A 23,126-nucleotide genomic window follows, 5' to 3' on the forward strand; every position below is an offset into this window, starting at 1 on the left:
GTAAATGTAATTATTAAAAAAAATGAAAATACATTGAAACAAAAGTCGGTTATTATTAGTTTCTTAACCAAAACAAAAGTCGGTTCACTAGACGGCTATTTAACGCACAAAATTTGTACCCTCCTTTTGTATTTCATGACCTCTTTTTCTTTTCTTTTTTTCATTTTTTTTCCATTTTGTTTCCGCCGTTATATTCATAGAAATGGAGAGAGAGACAAGGGGCGACGTTTTTTTGACGCAACAAACCAGGTTCGCACATACCCAATCTTCGTCATCCCCACCATTTACTTGTTAATTGTTACTGTATTTTTTTTTTTTATTATCTAATTAATTTGAGAACCCTATAACTATAATCGCGTCGCATACAGGTTCCATCTTATTTGATGCGCATTGTCACTTGAGATGGTGAGTACTGTTGGAATAGTTTATCCACGACGAGTCCTGGCTTCAACTACAAACGCTTTCACATTTATCTTTCGATTTGTTCTCCATTTGATTTTTGTTTATTATTTCGGTGCCAGTGCTCTCAAGATTGTTCAAGAATCACATAGATTTGAATTCTCTCTCTCCTTTTCCCGATTTTACTAGATGATTGAGTGCTCATATGCCTTTCTTTTTCTTTGCTTCTTTTTCTTTTCTTTCTTTTTTTTTGTTTTTCTTTTCTTTTTGTTTTGTTTTGAAGTAGTACTTGATGTCAATGTTGTTGGTTTAGATATTGTGGAATTTCAAGATTGTTGAGTCACATTAAAACTACACTTAGTGACATGTCTTTCAAAACACAATGATGGATTTGAGCTGCTAATTATCGGTGTTAGAATAGTTTGTACTGCTATACATCAAAAAATCCTTCATTGTACGATTCTTTAATAATGGAATGTCAAAAATTATTTTGATAGTTGTGAGCTATGTTTGGGAATCTAATACTAGCATGTCTGACAAGACTATATTAAATTTTTTCGTTTAATAAAAAAAAGATTGGGAATGGTCTGAGCATTTGCTACATTTTCTAAAAGACCACTTTTCTCTAAGCATGGGGTCCTTCCCACCTCCCTTTTTTTATTTTATTTTATTTTTTTTATTTTTAGACGAATGATATTACGGCGAAATAACTCATATGTCTGTTGTTGCTTGGTTTTTTGGGCTTTGCAAACTGAATTATTTATAGTTGTTGTTTCCAGTAGCAGTTATATGTGTAGCTGGGTTGTTCGAGTATTGTTCTATTCATAAGTGAGCAAGAGAATGTGTTGATCAGAGGATAGATAATTCTACAAATGGCAAAATGTGTGTCTGTACCATCACGAATCAGCCTGTATATGCGAGAAGATCGTGTCAAAGAGCAGTGTGTTGGACCAAAATATTCTCATAGTCACATACAGAGGTTTCATTCTCTTGCTCAATCACTTGGATTCCTTAGTTGTATATAAGAATCTTGGTTACAAAGGTTTATTCTCTTGCTTAATTACTTTGATTCCTTATTTATATATCAGAATCTAGGTTGCATTGAAGAATGGGTTGGGTCGTCCAAAAACCATTGTGATTTATGAATATTGATTAGTCATAAGCATTTATAATTATTTGCAAATAATCTCTTTGATAGAATAAACAGGGATTTCCTAGCAAAGAAAAAAGAGCAGATAGGCAAGAATCGTTGCCAGTTGGTTGCTTATGCGACCATTCGTGGTAGATCATTGAACAATTTCACTTAGTACACCATTAAAGCTATCAGATAGCTTGGCTAATATTTTATCATAAAGAGGGCCCTTAGTATCACTGCTGCTGGCATGGGACCTAACTCGTGGCATTATTTGCATCAAGTGGCTGCCACTAGATTCGAATCCAAGTTCTCATGTTTGGCAGCACGAGTTTTTACTATTCACCAAGTAATGGCCCATAAAGAAATGGTTATTCTATAACTTAGTATTGTATTTTGGGGTTTAAGTTTGGTAGGTTTTTCCTTCTTTTTTTTGTCTCTTATTTTTGTATGCGTGTCATTGCCATGGACGCAAACTACTTTTTTTAAGGTGGGCTTCATACCTTATGTTACCTCCAGAATCTGAAGTATTATAAAACGTACCACTCTTACCTTTTTATTTTGTTTTTGTAGTAACAGGAAGCATTCTGGGAGCTGTAAAACTACACTCTTGTCCTGGAAGGTCCACAAACTCAGTGCTTCCCATGTTGCTAATCTGAAAGTAAAGTTTTGTCTTAAGGAGACTTCTGTGAAGTGCTATTGCTTTGGGACTGTGGTAAATTCTGATGCTGCAACTATTTCTGACTGGGTTCCTGTTGTTGATCAAGTGCTTCTAATGGCCAGTGTGTTCCTTACATATATGGCTGGAGTAATACCCGCTGAGAAGTCTCTTTTAGATTCTCGAAAGAACATCTTGAATAACAATGCGGTCCCTGAAGGATCTACCTTTTCTGGTAGGTAAGCGTAAGCATATGAAAGTTTACTAGGTGAAAGATTGTTTTAATCTAGATAATTCTCTTTGCCTAGCTGAACATAGGATTACAGTGCTTTGATTTAATTTGCATCTGACCTGTCTCTAATTGAAACTTGAGATATTTTTCTCTAATTGCAGTGCCATGAAGAATGATGAGGAGTTTGACTTAAAGTTTCCTTGGGATATCGTGAAAGAGAAACTCATGGATTCTCTAAATGCCATTGAACATGTGGTTAATCTAGAAAACAGAATTCTTGAATTTGAATCAGATCGTGTAAAGCGACCTTTGAGTTTGTATGCTCTAGCAGAGGGTCCCATGTTACGGTTGCTATTGGCTTCTTTCATGCAGCTGAGGAAAGAGGTAGGCACCGTGTTTAGTTTCTTTTCATACTATGGTTACATTGTCTCCCTTTATTATTGTTAGTGGAAATGGGCCTTTTCCTTTAATGAATTAAAAATGAGAGATTTTGAAAATTATAAACATTGAGCAATTTTGAATAATTAAATATAGAGGAAAAAGGAGATTATATTTAACATTTGAACTCATAGTTTGTTGTGACATTAGAAGATAGCTTTTGAGAAAAGTGCATTTTATAGAAGACAATGGCATATGCTTGTTCTCATTTTATTTTATTTTTTGTTGCCTTAGCTTGAGTTTATCTTGAAGCTTTCTGTTTGAAATATATATATATATATATATATATATATTCTAATCCATGCATAAATGTTGCAGGTATAGTGTTACTTTATGTAACTAATTTTAAATGCCGCTCTTCTTGTTAAACAACTCTTACTCAATTCTCAAAATAATCGGTGTAGCATGCTGCACGATTCAATTATGTGAATGATTATATGGATGGATTTTCACAAGGATGACCTGGAATTTTAATTTCAGAACATTAGGTTTATTTGGTACTTCAGACAGATTTTCTTTTCATCGGTTAATTTTCTATTCAATATACAATACCTGGTTTTACTATTCAAGTTGATTGTGTGGGCTCTGCAAGGCGCCCAAACCCTTGGAAGATTACTTAGTAATCCACGCTATTGATGATTTTGCACTTCAATTTTATACTTTCAGTAGCTTTATTACCTATTAGAAAGAAAATTTGAGCCTCACCATATTTTTCTTTGCTGCTAGGGCTTTCAAGTGTATGTAGAAAATGGCCTGGTGCAAAACAAACTATAACTTTTCAAAAATGGTTTTTATAACTCTTTGCGAGTTTAGTGGTGGTGTAAGCCATCCCAAGGATTGTGAGCAGTGAGCAAGGTTTAATATCAATATGTTTTGACCCTAAATCAATGGGTTTGGGGGTCTTCCAGCTACCATTCTACATTGTCTTCTACTTGATGCCAAATTTTTACTTTTTGCCAAGCCTTTGTTTTTTATTACCTTTTATGTTCATCTTTATTTGGCAAGGATCCATATGGAGCTCGTTAAAATAGTTTTCAATTAGTAAAACTTTGCGACAACTAGATTATAGATTACTTTAGAGACAGATTTTTTTTTTTTTTAATAATTTAATATCAGTGGTAAAAGCAATTTGGTGTCGTATAACATGCTCAATTGTTAATAGCTCATGCGAACTTGCTTGTTTAACTAGTTGCCTTCTCTTTATAGAATCGATTTATAATTTGCGAGGTTTAATGCATTTATCTTTTTAATTTATGTAGATCATGTAGTGCGGCATCACATGGTTAACATCTAGTTTGAATAAAAAATGATGTTGTGTTTTAATTTTGACTGATAAATCTTTGGTCGCCTTCAAAGCATCCTGAAAATGTTGTCTTTTGTTATAATTTTTTCTAAATGTTTTTACAGGTGGACAATATCTCAGAAAGGCCCGCTAATGTACGCATGGATGAATGGCTGACAGTTTCCTCTGAAATCATTCAGATGTCCTGTCAGCCTGTATGCATGGCTTGGCTGGAAAAGGAGATTTGCTTGAAGAACAGCAAATCTGACAAGGTTCCTTGGAAAACTGAACATATTATAATATATAGAATGTAGATGTTGCTGCAAATAGCATGTTGAGATAGGATTTTTCTCTTTGTCAGGCATTTATTTCTATAATGGTTGAGAAGTTGGATGGAGATGATATTATTTTTCAGAACATAAGAAAGTCAGGGAAGGAAGATCTTTATGCTGAATTGTTATACTTTCTTAGATTTGGTTCTCCCAGGTACATTTAGTTATGATTATCACTTCTTGTGTTGTTGCATACTAATACTTGAAAGAAAACATTGAACATAGAACTATTGGTGATAAGATCTTTAAAAGATTTTGAACCACATTCTCTCTGAGTTAAACGAGTAGGAGTAGATGGAAGTGCTTGTTACAACGTAGAAAAGGTGAATAATTGATTTTCATGTTTTCTTGAATACACACACAAGTATACATGAAAGTATGAGAAATATTTTTGGGGCTTCCGTTTGCTGCTATATTGTCTACTTTGTTAACCTTTTGTGGAAATTATTTGAAGTTTCGAATTTGGTTGGCATCTAGACGAATCACCTTAATGAACGGAAGAGATACTGTAAGTTTGATGATAAAATCTGTGGGGAAAAGCTCCTTTTAGGTTCAACCCTAATTACTTGTAGTATTGAAGATATCAGACGTCAGTATATAGTTTGTGAGCTGTAGAAGAGTCATCAGATTATGCAATTGCCATGTTTTAAAATAAAATTACTCGATCATAAGTTGAAATGGTGAGAGCACTAGTTTTGTTCAATTGGTTTGGCTGACGATTCAACCTTTGGCATCTTCTGACCAGTTCAACCCTAAATTATCGTAGTATTGAAGATATCAGATGTGAATATATATATTATGCTTGATTGCTTACTTGTGGCTTAAAAATTAAAATTGTTAATCAATTAATTGGATCAACTGGGTTCCATCACTTTTTTTATTCCACTTTTTTGTTTTTTACACACAGCTGTCATAATTTCTAGGAAGGATCAATAAAGTGAAAGAGATCAGTCACAAACTCATTTTTAAGTTCTTTTAAAATAGAGGAGAGCCTTGGGTAATTAATTTCTAAGGACTAGCGGATGTCATAGGCCATATGGTACTTGTGAAATTTCCTGTCTCATGTCCAATTTTAAAATTGAAAACATTTAACATGCTATTTGCATGGTGGATGTTATTTGTTGATGATATTGTTTTTATTGTGGAATCTAGAGCATATACAAGTGCTAAACTAGAGGTTCAGAGAGAAGTTCTAGAATCAAGTAGAGCATTTAAGATAAGTAGGATTAAAACTGAATATATGGAATGTAACTTTAGTAAAAATAAAAATAGAATTATGGATATAATAAAAATTTAGGGTGAAGATATACCGGAAAGTGTATTTTCATTATCAAGGCTAGATTATGCTCTGAGAGGGAAAAATTGGGGGCGATGTTAATCATAAAACTAAATCAATATGAGGTAGTGGAGGAGTGATTCTGCCATCTTTTGTGATCAGCGAATACGTTTAAAATTGAAAGGTAAATTTTATAAAACGACTATTAATCTAGCCATACTTTAAGGGACAAAATTTTGTGCAGCTAAAAACAAATAACTCAAAATGACTATGTAAAAAAATATGAATATTGAGATGGATGTGTAACAAGACCAAAAGAGAGAGAGAGAGAGAGAGAGAATTAGAAATGAGGATATTCGTGAGATGGTTGATAGTTTGGGTTTGTGCGGTGAGGACCAATAGCTACACCAACTAGGTAATGTGATGTGGTCCTTATTGAAAGTAGCGCTGGGAGAGAGGAAATATACTTTAAGGGACAAAATTTTGTGTAGCTAAAAACAAATAACTCAAAATGAGTATGTAAAAAAATATGAATATTGAGATGGATGTGTAACAAGACCAAAAAAATGAGAGAGAGAGAATTAGAAATGAGGATATTCGTGAGATGGTTGATAGTTTGGGTTTGTGCGTTGAGGACCAATAGCGCTACACCAACTAGGTAATGTGATGCGGTTCTTATTGAAAGGAACTCTAGGAGAGAGGAAATATAAAAACTAATTTGGGTGATGAGCTAGTTAGGAAAGGTATGGTAACATGTGGTTTAGATGATGCTATGGTCTTTAGAGGGAATGAAGGATTTGTTTAGCAATCGCAAATAGTTAGGAAATTTTTTGTTGAGTTGAGTTGAGCACGTTAAGCCTCTTCAGAAAATCTACAGCGAGGTGCTATTAAACCCGTATATGAAGTGATGACTTTTTTCACCATATTAAAACAAATGAATTCTTTGGATCTTTTGATTTTATCAACAATTTTAATCATATGTATATGCAATTATTAGTTGGCGCATAGGCTCCTGAAGTTATGCACCATTTACGAAGGTTCGAATTTGTGACAATATGGATCATTTATGAGATTATGTATAGGGCACCTTGCATGGATAGATGGATAGGTTAATATTTATGGGGAGACTACTTGGTGAAATGGTAAAAACTTGGTGGCAAGCTGGAGGACGGATGGGAGTTTCAAATTGGGAAATAATGTCAAATGTTAGGTCTATATCTCTGGTCTTCTCCTCCTACTATCCTGTATAGGTGGGAGATACATTGGGTAATGTTGTTTCATTGGCCACCTAAATGGGCATACATAGAAGAATGAACTTTGTGTTTAGGTTGGAAAATGGAAGATACGGGGTAGACATACAAGGAGAATTTGATGCGGAGTATTTGATTACAGTTGTGATCTTTGTAATGGAAAGCCATGCTTTTGTAATAATGAATATTCAGTTAATCAGTCTATTGAAGAAGTCGATAAATTTACATTGCTTAATGATGCCTCGGCCCCACCTAAGATGCCTCTACGTGCATACACTGTGATGTGTCTAATACATGTGTAGGTCAGAGACAGGGTCCAGGGAGCTCCATGAGCTCAGTGCGAGACCACTGTCTGATCTTTTGATTATATCACGGTCATTTTTGGGATCCTAGGAGTTTTGTCTTGATAGTTGGAATTGAGGGCTTGCCAAGGTTATTCCTCATTGCGGTTAAACGTCTTGGCTGGTCTTAGAGAGTATATACAAGGTATGTCAAGCTCAACATTTTCTTTGCTTTGTTTATAGGCACTCTTTTTCGCTAGATTCTCCCTTTAGTTATTTCTCCTCTAGGCATGGTTGTTAGGATCGGGATTCTATGTAGGATCAATGAGGGGTCCATAGGATCTGGATCATAGGATCGGATCGAAGATCGTGAGATTCTGAAAACTATTAGAAAAGTAACTTAAACCATCTTTCTAAATCAAATATCTTCGATATAAGTAGAGAATAAGGCTAAACAACTAATATGAGACATTATAACAAAATCAATAAACATTAAATTATACTAAGACACATGAAAAACACTTGAAATCAATTTCTTGACTTCCTAGCATAAGCATGACAATGAAACATATTCTCACAGAAGAAATTAAAGTAAAGCCTAACGAACAGAAAAAGGAAATAAAGAACAGAGAGAAAAATACAATTTATTGGCTCAATTGTCTGAGCAATTTAGTTGAAAAGTTCACTTTTTGGTTCAAAAAAGAGCCAAACGGAGATCGAAAGAACAATGGGAAAAAAATGAAATCTCTCTGTTTTTGTTTCAAAATGGACAAATAATTGGCAAGAAAATAGAGTTCTTTTTGTATCTTGTTTGAAAAAGAAAGAAAGAAAGAAAAATTAACAAGAATAAAGCAAAATAGAGGAAATTTTTAAAGTTTTGTGGCATACCCTTGAAATTCAGAGTTGGATTGTCTCTACATTTGACTTTGGGACTCTGATTTTTGTTTATATTTTTTATTTTTTTAATGCAATTAGGCTAAAGAGTTGGGCTTTATATTTAAAATGATAAAATTTATTTGGGCCTACAATTCATTTTGGAAGTAGGATAGTAGATTGGAATTTTAACAACTATGCATCTAGGAGATTAAGTTTCTTTGGCATGTTCTACATCTATTTCCGGTTGTTTTCTGTACTTGGAACCCTCATATACTCATAGGATTCATGTTCATAGTGGTCACAATAAAAGTTTTATGCTGGCTGTCAAGCTACCTAATGCAACCCCCCTCCTTTTTCCGGACTCGAGACTAGCTGTGTAAAGATGACACAGGTGGAGTTCATGTACCCGGGACTCCTATCGGTAGAAAAAATCCCTTTGCCTCATTTCTAAAGAAGAAATAGGGTGCTGTATGCTGGGGTTCTGTTATTGCCTTGTTGCCATTATTGCCAATATCTATCTCTCCCCTATGTCTGCCTTGTTTTTTTACCATAGTCTGAACTTCCAGCATCTTTATTGTTTTACTTGTAATAATAATACATCAGATCCAGAACACTACTTACTTTCAGTATGCAGTACCTTGGTAAAGAGTATAATCAATTGAATAATATTTTCGGTTGTGAACTTTGAGTAGATCTACTATTTTTATGTGACAAACTTATCCTAATTCGATGTATGGATTCTTGAACTCCATTTGTTTGCCATACTTTTAAATTATTTATTTACTGCTCCATATCTGTATAATAAATAATACCGTGTGCACAAGCCTTGGTTTGAGCACATAGCCGTTGAGGTCGAGATTATGTAAGAAATTTATTTTTCAGTGGATTCTACCAAGTCTGTATTTTATGTTTTGAGGAGAGACCTTACTGTAACTTCATCTATGTTCTAGCAGAGAGGGTTGCTGGTATGATTATAGCTTGTTTACCCTGCATGGGGTTGCCATATTAGAAGATTTGGTGATTACAGTAGCAGATGGGATTGCAAGCATGTATTTAGAGCTTATTTCTGTTGATGGTAACATGTCAAATGAAATAATTAGCCTCGGTTCGTTTTTGTGTACTTTGTCAACCCGAGCACTTCAGAGATTACGCAATGAGGTATAGCTGTTATCTTGTGGTATGATAGTATTATGATTGTTTCTTTTTATCCCATGCAATATGTTGATTCTATATCAAATGGTCTTTTTTTTTTTTTTTTCGGTGAGCCCCGGAGGAAGCTGCCAAAAGTTATTTTTTCTGGTGTCTTATTTATGTTTAGTTTCATTGAATCATCGTTGCCTCTAACTTCTCTTTGAAGTTTTTTTTTTTTTTTTTTTTTTTTGCATCAGAGCCTTAGGAGGTATTGTTGTTGGCTAGAGTAAGGTTAAAGCCAAGATTTGATTTCACAATGTACATATCCATTCAGATCTTTCAAGTGTTGAAGGAGATAATAAGGGTCTGCTTGGTTCAGTTTTCAGATAACAGTATTCTGTTTTTTGAGAACTGAAAATCTGAAAAATGTAAAAAAAAAAAGCCTGTTTGGTTGACAGTTTCTGAAAACGGTTTTCTCTGTTCTTGAAAGCTGTTTCTAGAGAACTGAACAGGACCTAAAATATCAGAAGCTTTGGAATGCGTAACTTAAAACAAATTTGCTTGTGTTTAACAATTGAAGCCTGAAATCTTTTTTCCCTTTAGAATAAGAGTTATGTGCTAGGTCTTGTGTTTTCACGTTTTTTCATGCTGTTAATTAACAAATATCTGTAGCTATTTCAAAAAAAAAAAAAAAAAAATGGAAATAACAAATTAAATTGTAGAATTTACTACTTGGAATTCTTAATTTTTGAAGACAAGTGTTGCTGTTTTGAGTTAGACATGAAGACAAATGGTATTGTTTCGAGTGAGACAATAAGAGTACATTTTGAGACAGATAACTACTACTATTTACGGATTATGTGAGAGAAGTTGGTATCTTTTTGGAGCACTGAACCCATCCCATACACATTCATTTATGAAATGGCATAAGAAGTGATAATTTTAGGGGATTGTTAATTGGTGTTACTTTTGCATATTAAGTTATTGATTAGGCATTTTAGTCTGCCTGCTTTAAGTGAATGTTAAGGAAATATATTTTCAAATTAAGATGTTTAAGAAAATATATTAACAAGCTTTCAGTGTTTTCAAGAATGGGCAAATAATTTTTTTAATTTTTTTTTAAATGAGAGAGTAAACTGGTAAATTCACAATTTCAGTTAACTCCTTCAAATGACAGGATGTACAAGTGAGGACAGTTTAATTTTCAAAAACATAAGGGAGGTGGTTGTATTTTTAACTAACGGCTTAAGAAGGTCAGTGTAAGTTTTCCATATTTAATAATTATTCATGGTCCAGGAGAAACGATCTGTAAACTTATCTTATTCGTTTATGATTTTATTCCTACGAGATAATGGGAATATTGGAAAAATAGTTTCACGTTTTAATTGGTAAAATTATGCTTCTATTAACAGGTGGCACTGAATCAGTGGTTGCATCAGAACATGGAGGCAGTTGTGTCAATGTATGAAGATCGCTTTGACCTGTGCATACTTCAGAGCCAGCTAATTGAGGAACCAAGCAAGAGCCAGACTGAAAAAATTAGTTGGTGGAAAAAGCTTACCCGGAGTAATTCTAAATCCACGTTATTGCCATTATGTTATGCTTCGATCAACTATGTCTCCATACCTGTTAAGCGGACCAGGGAATTAAGGGCCTTGACTGGCTGGTATACTTTTATCTCTTTGCCCTACATTTCTTCTATATTTGGATGCATTAGGTTGCATGTGCATGATCACCTGATACTTTACACTCTACCACACTTATTCATTTTGGCTTGACTTTTTCCTGATTTGGGCCTTAAATTGATATTCCATTGTAAAAAAAAGGGGGGTGTTCCCTGTAGCTAGGGGTGCAAGTTGGGCAGGCCCAGTCCGGGCCTGACTCTAACCCGACTTTGTAACAGCCCAACCCAGCCAGATTCCGAACCAAACTCGGGTTCTGTCTGGTGGCCCGAACCTGTCTATGTTCTCTTCCCCTCTCCCTTCTCTCTCTCTCTTTAGAACCTAAATTCCCAATTCCAGATCTCTCCTGTCAAAAAAAAAAAAATCAGATCTTTCCACGAACTTCTGTGCACCTCTTCTAATTATCCCAAAATTAATTCTTCACTTCAATACCATTATTCCACTTTCAAGCTTCCACCCTCTTTCTCTATCTAAAATTCTGTCTTAAAATTTCCACTCCCAATGAATGTTTGATGAGTTCAAGAAACAGAGACCTCTCAAGCTTCCACCCACTTTCTCTATCTAAATTTCTCTCTTAAAATTCCCACTCTCAATTACTTCTGAAAGAGTGAAAGCTTGACGAGTTCAAGAAACAGAAACCTCTCTATGCTCCTACCCATCATTTATGGCTTCACAAACACCACCATCCCAAGACAAGACACCACAATCAAGAAAAATGAACCAGGCTCACCATCCTCAAATATATAAGATGATCAATGGTGAGAAGATGGTGATGGTGGCGACGGCGGCTATGGGAAGGATTCTCTGGGGATGGCCGATGTGGGAGGATTATTTTTGACCGGCGTAGTGGTTCAAATAGTGTACCGTTCCCCATCTCTTTGTTAGGATTAAAGAATAATATGCTTTTTCAAGAACCGTAGGATCAAATGAATTAAGGGGTAAGATTTAATCTTAAAATTTAAAATATAATATAATATATATATATATATATATATATATATATGGGCAATTAGGGTTTTGGGTTAGAAGCGGTTAAAACTTTCAACCCGAGCCTAAACCGACTTCTGGTCAGGGTTGGGTTAGAATAGCTATAACTCGGGCTGGGTTCAGGTTGGGTCGGGTTGAACCCGCCCAACTTGCACCCCTTACCTGTAGCTCATAGGACTGGAGGTAGGTGGCTAAAGTGGACATGTGCATTTGGGTGAGTGTGATGGTCATTTAAATATAACTAGCAGGAAAATATGATGAACAGCAAGAAGACTGATTAAAATACAGATTCTATTGCTTTTATGAAGCATTTAGTTGGACAGCTTGTTGAGATGGTTTCATCATATTTAAAGAAGACTAAATGTAAAGCAAGTGAGGAAGTATCTGTAACAATGTAGATGGTGGAAGTTAGATTAATGACTTCACAATAAAATCCTCATTAGGAGAATGAATTCTTTTTTTGGTTAAAGGCATGGTGTCTGACGTTGAGGGGTTAAGATATTATGGGTGTACCCTTGTAGTTAAACTCTATTAGTGGTTGGGTTTCTCATACACTTGAAAAAAAAAATCCAAGGAATTGAGATAGGAAATTCACCAATGCTTCATTGGAGCTGCATCAAATGATGGAACATTAATGATACCAGCTCTTCCTATATATTTTGACGCATCATTCAACTTTCTTTTACTTATGGTTGTGAGCCCTAAGAAAATGGGTTGCCAATTATGGTTATTCTTTCTTCTGGTTGCAGGAGGTACTACTTCAGTCTCATCATTGAGTTAGCTGATATTACAATGCCATTGATTAGAACAGTTATTGCTAAAGTCAGGGATGCCATCTCATTCTTTCTAGTTTGCTTGATTGGGCGGTCTTTAGGACTCATCTACACTGGGATAAGGCAGTCTCTGCGGTGGAAGTGAGATTTACTAAGTACTCCTGTTCTTTGCAAATCTCTCATTCCATATTCTCTCTTTATTTGTCAGCTATCCAGATTGACAGCATGGCATGTGAAACAGGCTATTTTTTTTACAGGCTCATTAAAATCTTATTTTTGTGCCTAGGCCCTTGATCATAATCCATTTTTGAATTCAAACATGTCCATAATTCACGTGCATTGTCTATATCCCTGTACTTTTGTTAATTGAATGCTGGTCAATTCTCCTTTTGGTGGACTCTCTCCCTCCCGACATACATGTAACACTTGTGGTTTCCTCTTCCCAGTAAGTGAATGCTTACTGCAATGCCCTTATATAATTCAATTTGATCTCCATATTTCAGGTACCTTTAAGAGTGTCATACATTAGTATATACCTCTAAATCGCTACCATTTAATTTCTAGGCTGATTGCAGCAGGTATATTACATCATCTTTTTCATCTTACACTTAACTTTTAGATGCAAAATTTTCAAAAAAGGAAAGCAAGTCATGTTTGTTTTTGTTGTTGAGTTGGTGATGTGGTGGGCTGATGGACCTCCACTTCCCTCAATGAATCTCAATCTCTGTTGAAGATATTCTATTACATCATATTTCTTTGTATTTCCTCCTTTCTTCTTGTCTTGCTACATTTTTTTTTTCTTCTGTTTGGCATGGAGATGGAAATTGAACAGAGTGGAAGGGGTGTGAGGAATGGAGAAGGGGTATATGGAAAGAGAGGGATTTCTTGCTTTTGTTGTTTGGTTGTATATGAAGGAAATAGAAAGAAAAAAAAAATTGTACCAAGTGATTTGATAGTCCATACCAATTATTAGTTAAAAAGTAAGAATGGGAAGGAAGATGCATTGTGTTCAATTTTTGCCCAATTTTGGGGGTAAGTGAAATCTGTAAGGTCTGTGTTCCTCTATCCTCTAACAAACAGGGTCCATAGGGGCGCGCTCTTCCTCCTTTTTTTTAATTGTCTCCCTTCATTTCCTTCATTTTATCCTCTATCCCTAACTGCTGTTAAAGTCATTCCATAGCTGTAGTGTGAAAAATAGAAAGTCATTCAGCTGTCAAAAGCATCTGGGCATTACTTAGTGGCCTAGTTAGTAAAGCGTCCAACTCCCCAAGAGGGTGTACCCGTGTTCGAATCCCCCTCCCCACTAGTTTGCTGTCAAAAGCATCCTTACATTAAACAATTGTTGCATCTCTATCCTGCCCCCTTTTTGGTAATTGACTCCCTCAAGAATGAGAGATGTAATAAAATTGGCATAGGAATAATACTTATTGGATAAGTCAGAGAACAAGGTCAAGGATAATAAAATGAATAGATCAGTTGCTTCCTTTAATAAAATGCTGATGATTTCCCAAAACTTAATGCATCCATGAAAGTGAGAGTAGCCTCTTTTTGACTTGAAAGTTGTTTCCATTAGGGACAAAGTGGAATATTGTGTAGGAAGATAAGAGTATGATATTGATCAAGAAACGTTTTTGATTCATTAACAAAATCTTCCAAACTTTGATGCCTTAAAGACCAGTTTAAGGGATTTAACAAAGGTATCAACAGCTTTAAGTGATTTCTTTCTTTATTTAATTTTTTTATGAGTGAATTAGTTAGGGACATATTATTCCTAAGTTACCCTACTTGTTCATGTACTTGAACATTAAAAAAAAAAAGACGTTTTATGCTTTATTTAAACAAATCAGAGGCTCTTGTTTAATAATGGAACTTTCTGTATGCATTATTTTGATTTGACCAGGCACGAGTCTTCATTACATCTCTCTAATAAAATGACTTTCGCCTAACCCTAACAAAATCTTTCATTGGGCATTCCCAATTTACTTTGCTTTTCTCTAGGGAATGTGTGACATGCACAGGTGATAAACTTGTAATAAAGGATATAATCAAATATTAATTATAGGTATAGATGGGTGCCCTGTTATCTTAAAATTTTCCTGAGGCAAATGGTGGGAACAGAAACCTGAGAAAATGACAGGGCACATAGATGATAACACTTTTTTCAAAAGATAATAAAAAAGAAAAAAATATGTACATTTGAGAAGATAATTTATGTGCCCTACCATCTTTACATCACAATCTCTTTTGCTAGGAAACTTCTTATTAGACACTAATCAATTCATTGTGTCCGCTCTTTCCTATAAAGCAATGGCTCCCACTTTGCATTTTCCTTCCGTAAGCAAGACACTGTTGAGAAATATTTCAGGTGCTCAAATTAGTGTTCTTCTTACAATCAAATCTAGTGCAATTACTATCATTAGTTGCAGTAGTGAACGATGATCTCTAACAATCTCAATCAACAACCTTGCCGAGTGGTGCGATGGTGATGTACAACATCAAATGAATTTCAGCTTACACACGTGGCAAATGCTGGGATCCATCCGATGTGGTATAACACCACAACAGAGGATTCCAACTCGATCCTTCACAACAAATAAAGTTGGGAATGATGATCTCTAACAATCTTAGTTGATACAATGGTGATGAACCGCATCAGATAGATTTCAGCTCACATACGTTGCAAAGGCTAGGATCCATCCAATGTGATACAGCACTACAACACAGGATTCCAACTCGATCTCCTGCCACATTTTATCTTAAATAAGCACTTCATCCCTCAATTGAAATCTCTACCTTATATGCTTATTTTGAAATTTAAATATAGTGGGGGAAGACTAAGTGGGTGTTTGGGAGTGCTTCTCTATTATTGAAAAGCTTTCTATTTTAAAAAATTGTGGTGCAAAGTGTTTGATGAAAAAAAAAAAAAAAAAAAAAAAAAAAGGCTCTTAAAGATGGTAGAGGTTAGGTCTAAAAAGTGCGTTTAATTAAAGTTAAGAATCGTAACTTTTAAAACTGCGTTATGGGTAGAGATATTTAAAAAATAAATAAAAAAATACAAGTTCATCTTTATAAATCATTGAACTCAATGGAATTTTATAATATTTAATATTAGGGAATTATCATATGTTTAATGAATTATCATATGTTTAATGTAAGGGTAATATAGTAAAATAAGTAATAAAATTTCTTTAAGCAATATTATTACCAAACAATTTTAAAAAATATTTCAAGTATAAAAAGTGCTTTATACAATGTATTACCAAACGCTTAATTGCATTTTACTGACAGCACTTTTATAATAGTTCTATTATTAAAAATGCTTTTAACATTCTAAAAGCAAAGTTGAGTTTGGTACTAAAAATCTTGAACCACACACATGACAAGTTGAGTGACCTTATTTTAAGTGAATTTTACTTTGAACAGTTTTTCATTTTTAGAGAAAAATAAATCTGAAAATAATACAAAATGTTGCAAAAACAATAAGCCAAATTTTATTTTTTTTCCCAAAAAGCAAAGGTTGACAATATAGTAGAGGAAAAGAGGGACATCATTCCAGCGTAGATGAGGTATTACTTTACAAGCCAAACGGAAAGGAGAGCCCCACATTCAATGCTAAGGAATGGGTAATATCCAAATTCAATGCTAAGGAATGGGTAATATCTTTTGCATATAATGTGGGTGTGGCAACCCCTACACACACACACACACACACACACACACACACACACACACACATAACATCCTATCATTGTACAATTATGGATGAAGGAAAACTGTAACACCCCCACATTTCCCACGCATAAGTTGATCAGGCTTATACACGAAAAACGAGGGATATCAAAAACAATTGGCAATATACAAGCATGGAATACAAAATGATGGAAATAAAAGAATTTAGACAGGAAAGAAACATTAAATAATACAACATCCATCCATCCTTTATTTAATACAGTACTTCATTACAACTTGGAAATCCTACGTCAGGGATCCCTAAATATAACCCTGAGAGTTCAACGTCAAAAGTAAATAAAAACTGAAACTGAAATACTACATAAAACTTCTACCCTGCACTGGATCGTAGGAGTAGATGAGTTCGGATGATGGTCCCACACTGCTAACCTCAGCCTTGAAACGGATACTGACCGTATCCTGAAATAACAACAATGGTGGGTCAACCCCACGAGCAAGTCCTCTCTACTATGACCCAAATCAGAGAATCCAATAAATTAATCATTATGAATCGGATGAGTACTATATCTGTATACATCCTATGGGAACTATCCGATGTATAACATGACCTCAACCAGAATAGACGGTGATCACTTAGACTCACACTAGGTGGTTAAGTGTCGCCTTTCCCTACCCGGGAAATCAGCTATTATACATGGTGCACGGTACTGACAACACAGACTATAACGAACTACACAGTGATAACACCTCGCAAAGTACTGATGAATATACTGAGCATATAAATTAGGCAACACATGCCAACAATATTAAGAAATATACCGAGTATGTCAATTAGGCAACACATGCCAATAATATTAAACCACATACCCCGACAGCCACACATCTGTCTATCGCAACGAATGCATAAGGTATAAATGAGTCTAAACTTATTAGCCAGCTCATATGGTTCTATATGGCAACACATCCATATAATATAAATGCGACATAATTAAACAGTCCATTTATTTCCTGAAATGCACACAGCATAATAATCATGGTTTATATATCAATTAACAGTATAAACATCCTATAAGATATCATGGATAATTTATCTGACTAAAACCATGGCCTTATTTAATTTAACAGTAATGTTTGATACCATTAAATACGATAATAACACTATTTATATTTAACAATGTCGTTAAATAAATCACATTAGTATCTGTACTGTGAACGAGCCAATAAATGCTTAGAAAAGATTAATCGGCCATAAGAATAAGTAACGGGTATTAAAATAATAATTTCGTGGCCCGTTAAACCCGTAATTACCAACACAGTACCTAAAAATCCAAGTTTAAGGTTCTGGAATTTACAAAACAGGCCCTAGGGGTATTCTGGTAATTTCCAGCAGCTGTAGGGACCCCACACGCGCCCTCACGCGCCTCCCAGAGCCTCCCCACGCGCAGCCCAACCTTCCCCACTCTCCCACGCGCCTCCACGCGCGTCTGGCATCAGCCACGCGCTCCCACGCGCGCGCACGCGCTGCCACGCGCGCACTAAGGGTGCCTTGCTGACGTGTCACTTCCTGGTTGGTTGGCTGCATCCGGACTCCGTACTCGCGTCACACCGGATCATCTCACCCTATCTTCCCTCCATCCAACGCCCACAGATCCGGGTGTACCGCGGTATCATGGACCGCGATGCACCGGATCAATCAGACTCCACTAATGGCCAGGATGCGCGCGTACACCCTCCTATGGTGCGCCGCGTTGCACCGGATCACTCCGGTCGTCTCCCCCACTGCCGGCGACCGGAAAACTCGCCGGAAGGTCGCCGGAAAGTGCAGAAAATGCCCGGAAAAATCTAGAAAATTCTAGAAAAATCCCTAAAGTCTTATTTAATTATTTTTAGCCATTATTAATTTCATAGGACATTAAATAAATATATACCATCCTATATAATTAAAATTCCATTAATTGAATAAAATAAAATTAATAATTTATTAACCTCTAAACCTTGACTCTATGCATAAAACTAAGCTAAACAATTAATTTATTAATTCAAAGGGGAAAAGTAGATAATAACTTGCCTTTTTGGATTTAAAATAAATCCGCCGGTCTGCGCGTAGTCGGGTAAAATTGCCTACACCGGTCCAAGCTTCTTTCTCTTTCTCCTTTCCTTTCACTCTTATAAAATAGCTCTCTAGAATTTATACTTTGCTTCTAACTCCCTTTTATTTTCTTCTAAGGCAAGCTAGTTAATTTATATACAAAATATATAATATAAATATTACAAATATCTTATTTTTTCATCAACTAACCATCCTCCCAACCATATGGCTTCAATTCCAACCATAACCATTGATGCAATCCTATCCTAATCTCTAATTTCATTATGACTTTGGTTTAATACTATTATTATTATTATAACTATTATTATTATTATTACTAATATTATTATTAATAAACTTTTATTATTATTATTATTATTATATTCTTATTATTATTATTATTATTAAACTAATATAATTATTATTATTGTTATTACAAAATAATATATTATATCATCATAATACTTTATAACACAAATATAATACTCTAATTAACTAATATTGCTTAATTAAACATAATCAACAAATAAAAGTAATTAAAATAATACATGCACAATTAAATGAATTTAATAAAATAATGTAGTATGCACAAATAAATAAAATTAATTAACCTAACACAAAATTAATTTAAATACATTCTTTAAAATTACGGGGTATTACAAAAACAGCATGGTTATGTGGACCATCAAAATAGATTTTGGCCACTTTCTAAATCTTAATTGCCTGGAGAAGGGAACAACATCACATGAAGCTGATATTATTGATTGAAAAAGAATGAAAGAAAAAAAGAAAATTACTTTTATGCGTGATGCCAAATCCTTCTTTGCGCGCGCGCACACACTAGATCTTCTCATAGAATCATTGGGTGATATGTTTTGGTTATTGTAATTTGTGATTATGAACTGATAATTGTCAATAATTGATTATTTAATAGGGGACAATCAGAAGATAATGTTCTTCTCCTTTAATTTCCTGAAACATTTGACTAATCACTTTTGGGTATTTGATTATAATTGTTTGACTATGAAGATTTTGAAGGCATTATTAAAATTGTAAGGAAAGCTTGAAAACTTAGCTCAATTAAAAGACAGGTTGGTTACATAGAAAAGGTAGCATAACACCACACCCAAATCTGCTGCCCCGGTTTGGGCGGCCAGAAAGTGTTGGTGTCTACTAAATCAAGTGTCTTGGTATGCCAATGCCATTGACCATAAACATGTGTGTAACTGTGTGTATATATATATATATATATATATATATATATATATATGCATGTAATATGTATATATAAAAAATTGATTCTCCAACTACTACATAACAAACAAAAGTCTCGAGGGCGAGCGGCACACAACTCTACTTTGGAAGGATTTTGGTGGGACCCACTTGGGCCCTACCGCAGGACATCCTTCGGATCAGTGCTCATATTATACACGCACACAAGTTTTCACCTATGGTTGAAATTTGATTACAACTTTTCACCTATAGTTGAAATTTGCTTGAATTGCGCCTAAGATGTGGCAATAAATATATATATGTGTGTGTGTGTGTGTGTGTGTGTGTGAGATATATAATAACGCTTAACCCCGGATTGATTTGATTCTTTAGACAAGGAGTTGGGTAATGAGGCTTTTAAAGTTATTACCATTTGTCCATATCTCCAAATTTCATACCATTTTCAGAGAATCCGATTCTGGAAAAGAATATTTTGAAGATGATTAATGGTAATTAATTAAGTACTATATAATACTTTGCACTTTCCTTCTTTAAGCAAGACACTGTTGCGAAATATTTCGGGTGCTCAAATTAGTGTTCTTCTTACAATCAAATCTAGTGCAATTACTGATCATTAGTTGCAGTAGTGAATGACGATCTCTAACAATCTCAATCAGCAACCTCGCCGAGTGGTGTGATAGAGATTTATAGCATCGAATGGATTCCATGGATTCCAGCTTACACACATGGCAAATGCTGGGATCCATCCGATGTGGTATAACACCACAATAGAGTATTCCAACTCGATTCCTCACAAATAAAGTTGGGTACGGTTCTCTCTAACAATTTTAGTTGATACAATGGTGATGAACTGCATCAGATGAATTCCAACTCACAAACGTGGCAAAGGCTGGGATCCATCTGATGTGACAAAGCACTACAATACAGGATTCCAACTCGATCTCCTATCACATTTTATTTTATATAAACACTTCATCCCTTAATTGAAATCTCTACCTTATATGCTTATTTTGAAATTTAAATATAATGGGGGAAGACTTCGTTGAGTTTGGTACTGAAAAATCTTGAACCACACATATGACAAGTTGAGTGACCTTATTTTTAAGTGAATTTTACTTTGAACAGTTTTTAATTTTTAGAGAAAAATAAATCTGAAAATAATACAAAATATTGCAAAAACAATAAGCCAAATTTTATTTTATTTTTCCCAAAAAGCCAAGGTTGACAATATAGTAGAAGAAAAGAGGGACATCTTTACAGCGTAGATGAGGTATTACTTTACAAGCCAAACAGAAAGGAGGGCCCCAAATTGAATGCTAAGGAATGGGTAATATCTTTTGCGTATAATGTGGGTGTGGCAAACCCTATATATATATATATCTATCTATCTATATATACATATATAACATCCTATCATTGTACAATTAGGATGAAGGAAAACAGCATGATTATGTTGACCATCATAATAGATTTTGGCCACAATCTTAATTGCCTGGAGAAGGGAACAACATCACATGAAGCTGATACTATTAATTTTTTTTTTTTGAAGGGTGAAGCTGATATTATTGATTGAAAAAGAATGAAAGGAAAAAAATAAAAATTACTTTTTTTTGGATGTGTGTGGGTTTATGTGTGATGCCAAATCCTTCTTTGCACACACAATAGATCTTCTCATAGAATCATCAGCTAGGTATGTAACTTGGGTGATATGTTTTGTTACGTTATTGTAATTTGTGATTATGAACTGATAATTGTCAATAATTGATTATTTAATATGGGACAATCGGAATATAATGTTCTTCTCCTTTAATTTCCTGAAACATTTGACTAATCACTTTTGGGTATTTGATTATAATTGTTTGACTATGGGGATTTTGAAGGCATTATTAATATTGTAAGGAAATCTTGAAAACTTAGCTCAATTAAAAGACAGGTTGGTTACATAGAAAAGGTAGCATAACACCACACCCAAATCTGCAGCCCCTTTGGCGACCAGAAAGTGTCGAGTGTCTACTAAATCAAGTGTCTTGGTATGCCATTGACCATAAACATGTGTGTAACTGTGTGTGTGTGTGTGTGTGCGCGCATGTAATATGTATGTAAAAAATTGATTCTCCAACAACTACATAACAAACAAAAGTCTCGGGGGGGAGCGGCACACAACTCTCCTTTGGAAGGATTTTGGTGGAACCCACTTGGGCCCTACCGCAGGACATCCTTCGGATCAGTGCTCAAATAACATATACACACTCAAGTTTTCACCTATAGTTGTAATTTGCTTACAAGTTCTCACCTATAGTTGAAATTTGCTTAAATTGCGCCTAAGATGTGACAATAAATGATATATAATAACAGTTAACCCCGGAGTAATGAGGCTTTTAAAGTTATTACCATTTGTCCAGATCTCCAAATTTCATACCATTCTCAAAATGAGAATCCGATTCCTGGGTGGGAAAAGAATATTTTGAAGATGATTAATGGTAATTAATTAAGTACTGTATAATATGCGTTTGGAAGTGATTCTTTGTTCCTGATATATATATATATATAATTTAAATTTTCTTTCACACCGTAGATTGGGAATTGAATATCTTTTCTTGTTGCTAAGGTAGAGTATAAAGAATATCTTTTTTTTTTTTTTTTTTCGAAAGGTAAAAGAATATCAAATCGATTAGTTGCATAGAATGAAAATTTTACTCCACATTATTATTCTTGATTATCAAGTGTTTATTATGTTACATCCCAATCTACTATCCCAAAAAGCCACTTTAAATGAAAGTGATATATTTTTTTAAAATAATTTTTTCATCTTCAAAGAGAAGGAGGGGCAATTACTTTCCGACCAAGAGAGTGAGAAGTCCGATTTGAGTTCATTATTGGCCTCAACAGAAACTATACCAAAGATACAAAGAAATACTTGGAATAGATTCAAATTTTCATCATTTAGAACTCAACAGTTAAACAACTCCGACGGATTATCAAAATAGCTGGATTCTGTAAATGACAAAATCATATATAATGCTCGAAGATCAAGATTGAATGCTTACCTCAATTTGTTGACAAATTGGTTCACAATAATGTGTTCTTGTTATTGCTGCTAGCTAACAGCTTACCTACCACAAGAACAAAATCACTAAAATATAGAGCTGTCTTGTCTTTAAGAAGCTCAAATCATTCCTGATTTTTCGCTTACTTATTAATTAATAATCAATTTGGAAATTAGCTTCATTGTCCACTCTATTGACTTCTAAAGCCAAATTTTATGTAAGCATGCAATTGTGTTTTTAATTTGATAATTAAATAATGATATTTATTTGGTTTGATGTTACTTCTTTTTTTCTTTTTGGTCACAAAACCATATTAAAATTAATGATATTCTTTTTTT

General features: G+C 34.5%; 1 protein-coding gene across 9 annotated transcripts; it reads left to right on the forward strand.

Moving 5' to 3' along the window:
• The first annotated feature begins 163 nt into the window (after positions 1-163).
• LOC132269123 (uncharacterized) lies at positions 164-13,127 on the forward strand. Of its 9 annotated transcripts, none has more exons than XM_059770167.1 (10): positions 174-249; positions 369-405; positions 1,166-1,378; positions 2,105-2,428; positions 2,583-2,805; positions 4,267-4,413; positions 4,503-4,627; positions 9,110-9,314; positions 10,700-10,953; positions 12,706-13,127. In XM_059770167.1, exons 3-10 carry the CDS (start codon positions 1,272-1,274, stop codon positions 12,872-12,874), a joined length of 1,554 nt encoding a protein of 517 aa, XP_059626150.1. In that variant the 5' UTR covers positions 174-249; positions 369-405; positions 1,166-1,271; the 3' UTR covers positions 12,875-13,127. The 9 variants fall into 9 exon arrangements, with proteins under 9 accessions (XP_059626148.1, XP_059626150.1, XP_059626149.1 ...); XM_059770166.1 differs by having other exon boundaries at positions 1,179-1,378; XM_059770169.1 differs by having other exon boundaries at positions 1,182-1,378.
• The last annotated feature ends 9,999 nt before the right edge of the window (positions 13,128-23,126 follow it).

The sequence above is a fragment of the Cornus florida genome, unplaced genomic scaffold (assembly GCF_030987335.1).
Source record: "Cornus florida cultivar Cherokee Brave unplaced genomic scaffold, ASM3098733v1 CherokeeBrave_3.0.0_Hap2_Chr08, whole genome shotgun sequence".
NCBI lineage: Eukaryota > Viridiplantae > Streptophyta > Magnoliopsida > Cornales > Cornaceae > Cornus > Cornus florida.